The sequence below is a fragment of the Lolium perenne genome, chromosome 2, assembly GCF_019359855.2.
Source record: "Lolium perenne isolate Kyuss_39 chromosome 2, Kyuss_2.0, whole genome shotgun sequence".
Lineage (NCBI taxonomy): Eukaryota > Viridiplantae > Streptophyta > Magnoliopsida > Poales > Poaceae > Lolium > Lolium perenne.
Genome location: NC_067245.2, coordinates 141470968 through 141484139, shown reverse-complemented (window position 1 = coordinate 141484139; position 13172 = coordinate 141470968). Strand labels below are relative to the sequence as shown.

The following is a 13172-nucleotide window of genomic DNA, read 5'->3' as shown; positions in this document are numbered from 1 at the left end:
TGGGCCAGCCCGCCAACCTGTGGGGACAGCCCACTTGCTCTATTATGGACCCCACTTACTAACTGGGCCGGCCCGGTTACATGAAAGTGGGCCCCACCTGCTTATTGGGTCGGCCCACTATCTTGTTGGGCCAGCCCACTTGCTCTATTGTGGACCCCACATACTAACTGGGTCGGCCCTTTAACAGGTAAGTGGGACCCACCTATTTTTTTTAGGCCGACCCACTAGCCTGGTGGGCCAGCCCACTTGATCTATGGTGGACCCCACTTACTAAATGGGCCGGCCCGATAGCAGGAAAGTGGGTCCCACATGCTAATTGGGCCGGCCCACTTGCTTTATGGTGGACCCCACTTGTTAAATGGGCCCGCCCGATAACAGGAAAGTGGGCCCCACATGTCTAGTGGGCCGGCCCTTTTGCCTGTTGACCGGTCAAACGAGTGCATTCGGCCCGGCCCACATGATTAGTGGGCCAGCCCATTTAAATTTTGACCAGTCAACCTTAGAGATTAGGCTCGGCCCACGTAACTAATGGACCAGCCCAGCTATATAGTTGACCGGTCAAACTAAGTCAGCTGGCCCGGCCCGCAAACTAAATGGGTCGGCCCGCTTAAGGCGTGGCATGCCTCGTGTGGGCCTACCACCTACCACAGGGTTTCAGCCGGTTAACGCCGTTAACTGCTAGTTAACGGCGTCTGCCACGTGTCAGTTTGCATGACGTCAGCAGTCAACGGGCTCCCGAAAACACATCTGCAACGGTCCGATTTTCTGTGGCGGAAGGGCGCCCGAACGCGACGGACCGACAAAAACGTGGTAGGACTTTGCCTGACGCAGTTTGGACCACAGAACCCATATCGTCGGGTTAGGCCAATAGGCGACGAAAAATGGCCCTTAGTGGACGATTTTGGGACGTTGTCTATTTGAACTTTTCTTGTAGTGTATGGATGTGTAAAGCCAAATGGAAAAACCAAACGAAAAGTCAATTGTCAAAAGTGGGTAAGATCCAAAAGTCACAAGTCAAAAGCGGTGATCACAAAAGGCATACACAAGGTGGAACACACGCGTGGGACAAAATTGGGGTTAGCTCGACTTATGAAAATTAGCACGAACAAAAATGGTCCTAACGAAGACTACTAGCTCGGTGTCACGCTAACGCAAGAGAGACCGTGGCTTGGTTGAAAAATTGAGAAGCAACAAGATTTGCGCAAGACGCCTCTCTTCTCTTTTCTCTCTTTTGCTTATAAGCTTTGGACTCTTTTGTGTATAGGTGTCACTCACACTCTTTTTCTTTTTCTTTTTGTATTTTTCTTTCTTTTTCTCACTATGTAAGGATACGACTAGCTATGTAAGTATGTCACACTTCTTTTGCTTATCTTTTCACAACGAGCTTGCTTCTTAGCTTTGCTCAACACACGCACACCCTCACGGTCGGGGCGCTTGCGTAATGCTTCGCAACACTAGAAAGCCACTTTCGATGGGAAAGGTACGCAAAAGAGGCTGGGGCTACAAGTTTGGGGCCAAGTTATACCACTTGATGATGGTGGCCGACGATCTTGAACTTGCTATGGAGGTGGAGGTGTCAAATGAACCGCTTGGATCCTCGGGGTGCCGTCGTCATTGCTGATGTTGCGGAAGCTTTTTGGTAGCTAAAATGGCACACAAACCGAAGTCTAAACACAAGAAGTTAGTGCCAAAATGAAAAACGAAGGTAGCTGTCAAAAATTCGGTCGGCCGGAACTTCCGGTCACTGGGGGCGGAACTTCCGGTCCCGGGCGGAACTTCCGGTCCTACCGGGCAAAACTTCCGGTCCTACCGGGCGAAACTTCCGGTCGTAATCAGATATGCGGGCTATTCGTCGATTTGGGCGGAAATCCGGTCTGAAATCCTTCGAATTCGAGGAAAATTTGGCACTAAAAGCTGTGGGAAGGTGGGGGAATTATAGATCAACACCAAAGACAAGTTTCTATTGGAGCAAAACCACCAAAAACTCAACAAATCGCGAGATCCAACCAAGGCCAATTTGAGGCTATTTTTTGGGAATTTCAAAAAAATTCTCAAGAATTTTTTTGGGGGTGTGGGGGTCAAATCCGTGGTAACCAAGGAGCTCTTGATACCATATGATAAGGGCTAAGCCCAAGGGTGTGCCCGATCTTCACGGATTTGGGTGGAACTCGTGGGGGAGGTGGAAGAACGTGATGAACACGAAGAACGCGAAGGGGAATCGTGGGATACAAACACATACACACACACAAATCGGTTTGTCCTCGTTGGCCCGAACCACCAACTCGATAGAAGTTGCAGGAAAAGACCTTTCGGTAGAAGTCCCACAAAAAGATCGACGAATCGAAATCCTATAGATCTTGAAGGGTGAAAAGACCAAAAATCGATAGAAGTGCAAGCAAAAGACCCAGAAGGTAGAAGTGCAAGCAAAAGACCAAGATTGGTAGAACTCACCAAAGAGATACAATAGGATTCGATAAGGAGCCCGGGTGGTACAAGATCTAGGATCTATGGTAGGGTTTCCCTCAAGGGGTAAGAGCAAAGCTCAGGTTTAATTTCACATCAAGTCTAATCTCAGATCTGAGCCGACAAGGCTATTTATAGTTGGTGGGGCGAAGGGGTAAGTTATAGAAAAGTGTTGTTTGAGGTGAAAGTCGAGTAGGCGGAAGTTCCGGTCGCCTGGGCGGAAGTTCCGGCTGGATTCTCTTCACAGGGCATCTGGCCGGAAGTTCTGGTCGTGGGGGGCGGAAGTTCCGGTCGGGGCAGATTTACTTCCGGCCACTTTCCGGTCTAGTTCCGAAAACGACCGATTTCCTTGCAGTAACATCCAGGGGCGTTTTGGCGCACTTTCAGAGCTAGGGCGGAACTTGGGCGGGAGTTCCGGAGGGCGGAAGTTCCGGTCTCTCGGGACGGAAGTTCCGGCTGGATTCTCTTTACAGGGAATATGGGCGGAAGTTCCGGTCCTGGGGGGCGGAAGTTCCGTCTGGGGCGCTGTAGCTCCATCTTCTTCATTTTCAGCTCTCTCTCTCCATTGGCTTGGTCTCCATGGCTTGCGTCTTGGTCGATGTACCTGATTGAACATAGGGTATTTGCATGAAGTAGTATGCCATCCAATGAGGTATCAAATGCATACGTGGAAAGGAGCGAATTCACCTCTTGGTGTATGGCTTGGGCTCGAGCTCGTGTCATTGAGCCACGAGGAGGGCTTGTCGGTCTTGAGGAGGAGGTGTCCAAAGGCCACCCCGTATCAGATGTTAGGGTCACGATGCTCCAGTCGATTGCCTGTGGCACATTTGCTGGATTCGCCACTTAATTTGTCTTCCGCTGTTCATTTTGGCCTATGGGCATTTATGTAATAAATGACTACGTATTCGGATTTGATGCGTTGTAATAATGATATGAATGTGATATTTATCCGTGAATGTGCCTACTAGAAAATCCTTGGGATTAGTACAATGGATACACATAGGCACCGGATCCTTCCAGGTCCGGGTCGCCACATACATCATGGATATGCTCGAGGCTCGCGGCTTCCGTCCTAGATGGATGAATTGGATGGCACTCCTTTTCAGAACTGTTTCTTCCAAGGTTCTCATTAATGGCCCCCCTGGTTGCTTGATCTTGAATCTAAGGGGCCCGGGGTAAGGGGATTCCCTTTTCCCATTCATGTTTGACTTAGCCACTCGATCATTTGCTCGACCTTGCTTGACCTTGCGTCAGAGGTCGGAATCCTCACAAGGCTCCAAGGTAGGCAGTGCACCTTTAAAGCTTCTTTGTATGCAAACAATGTCGCCCTCATCATAAACCCCACTCAGCAAGACATCGAGGGTGTTTGCGATATACTTGCGCTTTCAGCCGCGCCACTGCACTGTTAATAAACTAGACCAAAAGATATTGATGTGGATAGCATTGCCCGTGCTATCGACATCCTAGTAATTTCATTCCGTTGCATCTAGTTGGGAATGCTCTATCTCTCAACAAGTTAAGCATAACAGACTGACAAGCGCTTCTAGATAAGGTGGATGGATATCTTTCCACGTGGAAGGCTAGGTTGATGAGAAAGGCCGTCCAATGTTGTTAGAATCGTGATTTTTAATCGGATCAGAACTTATATTGTAGGATCGCAAATCGTAGACTCTTAACGTTTAGAATAGTAAAATCTAAGATTCTATTTAGCGGAATCGTGGAATCAAACTCAATCTGGGTCGTAGAGTCGTAGAATCGCATAGTAGAATCATGATTCTGACAACTATTGCTCGGGTGCTTGGAGACGTTGAATTTTGTGCTCTCTTCCCTGTCGGTTTACCTAATGGCGATCAACGAGATGCATGATTGGGTCAAGGAGTTCGACTGCCGTCGTAGAGCACGGCTATGGACCGGTGAGCATGCAACTATGGGATGATGAGGCAACATGCATGCCCAAAGTCTTGGGTGGACTGGGAGTACATTGCATTAACACCTTCTGCGTAGCTCTGAGGCTGAGATGGATGTGGCAAAAATGGAAAAAACCCAACTAACCTTGGGCCCATATGAAAGTCACCACCTCCAAGAAGGACAAGGCCTTGTTTGCGGCAACAACGAAAATCATGTTGGGAGATGGTGACAAGGCAATCTTATAGTGTGATCGATGTTTGTTTGACCAAATCCCAACTGAAATTGCTCCAAATAAGTTTCTTTTTTGCTCCAAATGTCTTCAAAAAGCTAATTTGGAAAGGGTGGGCACCAGCAAGGTGCAAGTTCTTCATTTGGACGCTGATGATGAATTTTGTTCACATGGCTGACGTGCTGCTACTAAGATAATGGGATAACGAGTAATTCTACTGTCTTAGCCCAAGGAATCTGGAAACAACTACCCATCTATTCATGGAGTGTCCCTTTAGTGTCAAGGTGTGGGAGCACATGGCTATGCATTTCGGGTTGGTGTCTCTCCCTGTGTGCTGGATTTTAAAGGATCTCTCCATACAAGAGCAGTACATGGATATGGCCAGCCGACAATCCAAGGCCCAAATAAAAAATATTTTTCCAGCTTCCAACCTTGTTTGCTTCGAATTAAGAATGAACAGAACATACATATTATTGAGAAAAAGGAGCTGCCTGTGTGTGCACTGATACTTCGTATGAAGAATTAAACAACTCCATGGAAGCTGGCCGGAGCCCCTATTCCACTAGTTAACCAGTACCATGGGCCGCCTTCAACCCGGGTCGACTCCTCTTGTATTGTTGTTTTTATAGGTTGGTCACGTTTTGTGCTCTTTCTCTATCCTTGTGTAAATCTTTTCCATTAATGCAATGAAACCGTAGCTCTTCCGTTGTCATTCAAAAAAAATTGGTTGGACTATATAAATTTTTGCTAAGATGACACGATGTAAATATGGTAGTTATTCACATAGTCAACTCAAAAAGGTCCAATGTTTCATATTCTCCCAAAATATTATCAAAAGTGGAATTCACATGCAAAATGATTCTTAGGTTCGAAATATGCAAAAAAAAACTTGGTACTACGAAATTTCGGTTCATGTTATTTTTTTTTTGTAGATTTTTATGACCAATATATTTTGATATCATTGGTTCAGCTGACGAAATGTTCATTTTTATGAAGATTTTAATTATTTTCAAAGATATTTGAGGGGAAGTTCCTTTTTGGGCCAGGTTCCGTGATGTTGGGTGAACAAACTATTTTTTTTTAGAATAACAAACTGTATATTTTCCTTTTAGTGGGGGTGTTGTTAACACCCATGGCTCAAGGCCTGGGTCAGGGACTACTAGGCCCAATTCAGGCAGATAAGCCGGCCCAACTTGTTCCGTGCGAAAACCCTAATCCTAGGGTCTCGATCGATATATAAAACCTCCACCATCTTCGCCTCCGCCTTATCTAGCCCAGCACAGCCGCAACTACACGCACCCCAGCGATCCGAGCTCTCCGCCGCCCCAAGAACCCCAATCTCCAACATGGCGGATCGTGGAGGTGAGCGCGGAGGAGACCGAGGTGGTTTCGGCCGCGGGTTCGGACGCGGTGACCGCGGCGGCCGTGGCGACCGTGGCCGCGGTGGGCGACGCGGTGGCCGTCGTGGAGGCCGCCCGGAGGAGGAGGCGTGGGTTCCCGTCACCAAGCTCGGTCGCCTCGTGAAGGAAGGGAGGTTCCAGAAGATGGAGGAGATCTACCTCCACTCGCTCCCCGTCAAGGAGCACCAGATCGTGGATACCCTCTGCCCAGGGCTCAAGGACGAGGTGATGAAGATCACGCCTGTGCAGAAGCAGACGCGGGCCGGACAGCGCACGCGCTTCAAGGCTTTCGTCGTCGTCGGCGACAGCAACGGCCACGTCGGTCTCGGGGTCAAGTGCGCCAAGGAGGTGGCCACGGCTATCCGCGGCGCCATCATCCTCGCCAAGCTGTCCGTGGTGCCGGTCAGGAGGGGGTACTGGGGAAACAAGATCGGCCAGCCCCACACCGTCCCGTGCAAGGTGACTGGCAAGTGTGGGTCCGTGACGGTGCGCATGGTGCCGGCGCCAAGGGGGTCCGGAATCGTGGCGGCCCGCGTGCCCAAGAAGGTTCTCCAGTTCGCTGGCATCGAAGATGTCTTCACCTCGTCGCGTGGCTCCACCAAGACCCTCGGCAACTTTGTCAAGGTTATGACAAATCATCCTTTGCTCTAGATTCTGCACTGACAACTAAAACATACACCCAAAGTACATGCTTATTTAGATGTGGTGTGTGAGCTTTTATTTCTTTTGGGGCATTTTTGTTGACATGACCGCCCTATATCTCATTGCATGCCACTCTAGTAGGTACTTTCATTTCACCTGTCCGATCCTGATTCTGGAGTCTATTCTTTCATTCGTACTTTATTTTTACGCAAAGTTCTCTGTTCGTTCATTGCTCACCAAAGTTACATGGTTTACTAATAATGGTACAACAAAATCAGGTGGCTCATCAAGCCACACATGTTGATCACAGCTCTGAGCCCGTCTTGCTAATTCGTGAGCCACCATGTTTTCTTGGCTGTAGTTGTGCTCAAAACGAATATTTGAAGACTGGCTTGTCCCATGGTCTGCCCTAGTTATCTAGTATCATTAGACTCTGCTGGGTCTTGTATTTGTTCTGACATTTGTGTTATGAGCGTAGGCTGTTTCTGTGGCATACTTGATTAAATGCTGTCATTGGTCTTAGTGAGTAAATGCGGTCAAACATTTTAGTATTCGAGTGCTGCCAGCTCTCTGTGTAATTGTAGTTGGCTCATAATATGTTCATTCCGTATTAGAAATATAACCCAGAGTGGTGTTCTATGCTAGTGGAAATCTGTTAATCAAGCACATTGTGAAGTTGATTACAATGATCTGAAGAATTATCATATATAAACAAACAATCCAGTTAATCATATGGTTTTCAGGTCATCTATGTTTTGTATCTGTAGCATTTGTTCTGCTCGTAGGTCTGTGTAAAATACTGACTTATACAAATCATGAAATTACCATTTAGTTATGGACTCAGCTAGGTCTTGGTTGACCTACAGCCAAGTTAATTCTTGGTCACCCAATTACGTGTGTAATTCATCTTTAACTGGGAGAAAGATGGGTAATTACATGCCCATGTGCAATTCTCGTATGCATGAATCACGATGCAAATCTTACTGTTCTAGAATCCACGGAGCAGAAGGGGTTTAGATGTACTCCCTCCTTCCCAAATTAGGATGCCTATAGTTGTCAATCAGAGTCAAACTTTTTAAAGTTTGAGAAACTATATACAAAAATGTCAACATCTAAATTTTTTAAATACACGTAAATGAAAAATATGTTTCATGATGGTTCTAAATATATGAATTTGGGATTATAAATATTGAGACCTTTTTCTATATAGTTGGTCAAACTTTGAGAAGTTTGACTTTATCTACATGATGTACTTGTTTTGGATACATTAATTGCTGTTGAAAACCCTTCGTCCAAGTTTTCCTTACTAATAAATAATAATGCTGGTTGTAAGTACGTGTATGGGCCTAACCTTGTTATTTGCAGGCCACCTTTGATTGCCTTATGAAAACCTATGGCTTCCTGACTCCTGACTTCTGGATGGAGACACGGTTTGTGAAGGCCCCGTACCAGGAGTTCACGGACCTGCTGGCTTCTAAGCCAAAGCTCATGATCGAGGCACCTATGGAGAAGATCGAAGCTTAGATGTTTGGAGTAAAGTGTTGAGAATCTATTTTGGCGTTTGCAGGGAACTTGGTTTCGTACTCCCTTTTGTGCAAGACTTGTGGCTTACTTATGACAGAATCAAAATTTTGAATCATGGAAAGTTGGGCACAATAGATGGTTCTTGCATTCAGCATTTTTTTTACCAGTTCGTATCTTTTGGCTATCAAGTTGGCCTGATTTTTTTCATTCTGCTTTATTATATTTGTAACAGCCATTAGTTTTTCAATGTATTTGTGGTTGCACATCATTTCTTTTGCGATAATGCTTAAAAGACTTTCCGTTAGAAAAAGATTTTCGTCGCATTGGTTTCCTTGTGGACCCGTCTCCTCCGGCACCCCCGCCGGTAAGCCTTGACTCACGAGGAGGTATGCGGCCATGGGGCGAAGCGCATCGACCAGTTCCTCGAACCAAGCGTTGATGGAAGCACACCGATGTCAAGCTTGTTGGAGAAGTAGCAGCCCTCAACGACCGTCACCAAGGACGCCCCAGTGTCGGCGATGGACTTCAGCGCGGCCGCCGCGGATCTAGGCAATGGGCGCGTGACCCAGCTGGTGCTCGTTTCCCCCACCGCCGATCTGCTGTGTCTTTTTTTAGATCGGCTTCAGTGGAAGATGCAAAAACAAATTCTGGATCACCATACAGTTTGTTCAGTTTCCCAAGATCTGTGGATTCTCGATTCCCATCAGGGAATCCCAAAGATTAGCCTCGAGCTTCTCATCTTTGGATTGATGAGGACAACTATCGATCTGACTCGGGCGGCGATGTCGCCAATACAGGCACCTTCGATCTTCTGGTTGGACGTGACCCCTCCCCGTGCCGCCGCCGATGGCTACTCCGCCGGCGTCGTCTTCCACTCCAAGACCGCCTGCCCAACGGAACGCCTCAAGCTGCTAGCCGGTTCCGAATCTTCTCCTATAATCTGGCCTCTGGTCGTCCAATTGGGAAGGGGAAAGACCCTGATTCTCTTTGATCTTGTGAGAGAGGACAAGCACTTTGCCTACGCCTTCCGTTCAGTGAAGTCTCCGATCAGCCAGTTTAGGCCTTGTTTGGTAGTAGAGTATTCAAGGGGATCAGCGAGTATTATCTCGGACCATCTCTGAATCCCCAGTTTTCCCTAATTAACCATTTGGTACTGGAGTTTTGGCCAAAACAATCCCCGGTCATCCCCGGAAAACCCCATCCCCGATCCGTTTTTGCCTTGCACGCAATCCCCTACCCACACCTCGCGTATTATCCCCGTCCCCATTCAAACCCTATGCACGCAAGCGAGCGGCGGCGACGGGATCGGAGCTGCAGGTCGGGCGGAGCATCTAACCGACGAATACAAGGATGGATCTCTCCGAGCTGCTCCACAACGCCGCCGCCGTTGTTGGAATTTGACCGGCGATGCCACTTCCCGTTGGTCATGTGCTCCGATCTGTGTAACCCCCTCCTCCTCCTCCTCCTCCTCCTCCTCTCTTTCTCTCTCTCTCTCCCCGCCGTTGTTCATGGTGAAGTAGCAAGAACGAAGTAGGAGAGGAGGGCATGTCTGAAATACAGTTTGGAACCGATGGATGTGGTCGCTACTTCGAGGAAACAATGTGCGGGAGTATTTTTTTTGGCTACAAAATGTGCTCATATCCATCTCGTGAGCCCTTGATGCGGGCTAGTTGTTGTAAGTTCACCAGTTGATTCATTGACGGTCTTGATTGGCCTCTAATAGGACCATAACACAACTTGTCGGATGTATATTTGGTTTTACTGCACTATTGGTAGTAGCCAGTACTGTCACTTCAATGTTTCTTTTGTTGTACTGAAGGACACCATCTATGATACGATTTTAGTGTAGTCTCGTTACGTACTGCACCTTCTACAAGAGATTATTTTTTTGTCAAGCTTAGAATCTTTGGACTACTACTTTCCCACTTTCTTCAGCTCTAGTGAAAATTGGAGACATGGAACTTGTCATGTGATCTAAAACATGTCTGCAAGATTCGGAAGATTTCTGTACTCTTCTAAGTAGCTTGCTAACACTCTTCTAAATTATTCTTGTTTGTCTTGTCCAACTATGAATTGATTCCCTCTTACAATCTAGGATTTTCTCAGATTTGGAATAACAATAGATTTAGTTTATCAGGCTCTACTCATCATATGTTCATTACAGTTCAGTTCCCATACATTTAGGTTCATGTTGCATGTTCAGTTGAGAACCAACCTGAGGTTGGGTGGTTAGGAGGATGGTTGTATCCCCAGCCCACCAGAGTTCAAACCCCAGATTTGACATCTGTGTGTCTCATAAAAGGCGGTATATTCATTCAGTGGGAGGCGACGTTCCCGTCGACAGCGAGGCGCCTGTGGTGACTTCGTCAATTTCAAGATCCAATCCGCCGGCTCAGTCTTCCGGAGGTGCTCATAGGGGTAGGGTGTGCGTGTGTGCATTCATAGGGGTGAGTGTATGCGCGTGTATGTGAGCGTCTACGTTTGTACTGTGTTTCTCAAAAAAAAAAATGTTGCATGTTCAGTTACTATCATGCATCCAACTCTTTGCAAAAGTATGAGTACTATTGCATTCTGTTGTGTACTTGTGTAAAATTGGTGGGTTGTGGTAGTTTCTTGTTCCTTTCAGAGACAAATATATGTATTTTATATAAGTTCCCAATGTATATGTTGTATTCCTGTTTGGTAATTAGCTTGATAATTCAGATTTCAGTGTAACTTGTTTGGACATCCAGTCTGTACGCAGTGAGAACTTGACCCGATTGTTGCTCTTTTCTTCAGGTTTTTCTCTTCTACAAGTGTGACGGTTAAGGTTGCTCTCTTGCTTGAGGTTTTGCAGCAGAAACTCTTGGAACCAAAGAGCTGGAGCTTGAAATCTACTTTATGGTTATACTAAGAAGTAACGAAAACACATACTGTGCTTAGTGCTTAGAAGTTTTTTGATCAGCCATCTTGTGCTTGTTTCTCAAAGCAGAAAGTGTATATCCATCTTCTAAGAAATATGTGCATACCATCAACTTATGCTTGTTCATGGAAACTGAAAAGTGAAAACATAAACTGAATATTCTTCTGCATTTTTGCATGAAGTTTCTTCCATGTGAAAATAATTAATCTGGTTCATTGAATTTCAGGTCAAATTTCTTCTTCTACCTTTGATCGGTAGTTATTTGTGTTGGACTGCAGGGCATCATCCACCCATCATTTTGAAATGTACCTGCAGCTGCTAATTGGCAAGTGAAAGATCGAGATGTCGCCTAGGCGGGGGTGAATAGGCAATTACAAACTCTTGCGGATTTGTCTTGTAAGAATGCGGAATTAAACTATCGTTTAGTTTACAAGCACAAACCCAAAATATGCTAAGCTCAACTAAGTGTAACAATAGCAACTAGAGCTAAGCAAGATAGGCACAAGATATATGTAGCACAAGTGATAGCAAGATATATGTACTTCAAGCACGTTGGCTATCACAAGGAAAGAGAGCTCGGGTATAGAAATAACCGAGGCACGCGGAGACGAGGATGTATTCCCGTGTTCCCTTGCTTTGCAACAATGTACGTCACGTTTGGAGGAGTGGAGGTCCCACGAAGGATTCCCCGCGCCACGAAGGCTCACCCTATTCTCCGAACCACACCCACGAAGGATAATGGCACTTTCCTTATGGTTAGCTTTTCCTCCACTCCGGAGATGGCAAGCTCCACAACCACTTCACAAGCTCCACGAAGGAGAAGCCCGGGCCCCTTCACAATCTTCCACGAAGAGATCACCGGGACACCAACCAAGCCAACTAGGAGGTCACCCTCCAAGAGTAACAAGCTCACGGTCTCTCACTCGAACAAATCATGGTGGAGAGCTCAACACTATGCAATGATGCAAAGCAAGAACACCGGAGGTGTTCAAGTCCTTCACACTCAAATCTCACCAAAGCAACGAATGCTAGGATGAGATTGGAGAGGAAGAACAAGGGGGAAAGTCAACCAAAGACTCCAAGATCTAGATCCCAAGAGATTCCCTCACTTAGAGAAGAAACGGTTTGGTGGAAGTGTAGATCTAGATCTCCTCTCTCAAATCCTCAAGTATGAGCAAGAATGGTTGGAGGAATCAAGGGAGAGAGCAACTTCTTCAAATGCAACAATGGAGGTGAGAGAGAAGGGAAGAAGTTATTGTCTCAAGGTAGGAGAAAGGTATTTATAGTGGGGGAAGAAGAAATAACCGTTGGGGAAGAAACGGGGTGAAAAACGCATAAAAATCGGGCAGAAAAACAGCCCAGCCGGTTGCCAGGCCGGCCGACCGGCCTGGGCGCTGAGGAGCCCGGTCGGCAGCCTGGTCCGACCGGCCCAGCAACCGGGCGCGGCAGGTGGCACGGCTGGGCGGCGGGTAGGCCTCGGGCGCGCGGGGGGAAGCCGGGCGCGTGGGCCTTGGGCGGCCAAGGCGGCCCAGTCCGGATCCCGGTCGGACCGGAGGAGCAGCTGGGCTAAGTCGGCGCGTGGGCCGGTGGCCGCCCGGTCCGGTTGGCGCCCGGTGCGGACCGGGTGGGCCGGCGTGCGGCCCGGCAGGCCGGGCGGCAACCGGCAGCCTTCCCCCTTTTTTTTTCTTTTCTTTTTCTTTTTCTTCTTTTACATTTTCTTTAATAACTATTGCTCCCGAACTCCGATTGACATGAAACTAATTTCGTTGGAAAGATAACAACAAATGCTATCCAATAGAAAGTGCAAACTCAAGAAAATGTAGGAGGGGATTTTATCATGAATATAAAAGGGTAGAACCTTATATCATGAATAACCGGTAAAATCACCCAACCTTGAAAACGCAGTAGAAGATGCATGCGAACTCCGTTTTCGATGAACTTGGGCTTGTTGTAAAGCTAGCAACAAGCTCAAGAACCTCACATAGAGAAACATCAAGAAGCAATAAGGATATGCAAAGTATGCAAAGGATTGAGCTCCCTAAGACGATGTGATCAAGTTACTCAACCGAAAGCCCCTCTTAATAGTGCGGCTATCTATCCTATA

The 13172-nt window shown here is 47.1% G+C and overlaps 1 protein-coding gene and 1 long non-coding RNA gene across 2 annotated transcripts; both read left to right on the top strand.

Annotated features, from left to right (window-relative positions):
- Positions 1–5860: 5860 nt before the first annotated feature.
- LOC127333412 (uncharacterized) lies at positions 5861–8329 on the top strand. Its single transcript, XM_051359808.2, has 2 exons — positions 5861–6624; positions 8008–8329. The coding sequence occupies exons 1-2, from the start codon at positions 5947–5949 to the stop codon at positions 8164–8166; spliced, it is 837 nt and encodes a 278-aa protein (XP_051215768.1). The 5' UTR covers positions 5861–5946; the 3' UTR covers positions 8167–8329.
- A 989-nt stretch (positions 8330–9318) lies between these two features.
- LOC127333413 (uncharacterized) lies at positions 9319–11393 on the top strand. Its single transcript, XR_007871128.2, has 3 exons — positions 9319–9608; positions 10945–11049; positions 11295–11393. It is a non-coding gene; the product is annotated as an uncharacterized lncRNA (long non-coding RNA).
- Positions 11394–13172: the final 1779 nt, after the last annotated feature.

Coding starts and splice junctions, on each gene's coding strand:
- LOC127333412 (XM_051359808.2), top strand. CDS start 5,947: ATGGCGGATCGTGGAGGTGAGCGCGGAGGAGACCGAGGTGGTTTCGGC. Junction 6,625..8,007: donor CCCTCGGCAACTTTGTCAAG/GTTATGACAAAT, acceptor TGTTATTTGCAG/GCCACCTTTGATTGCCTTAT.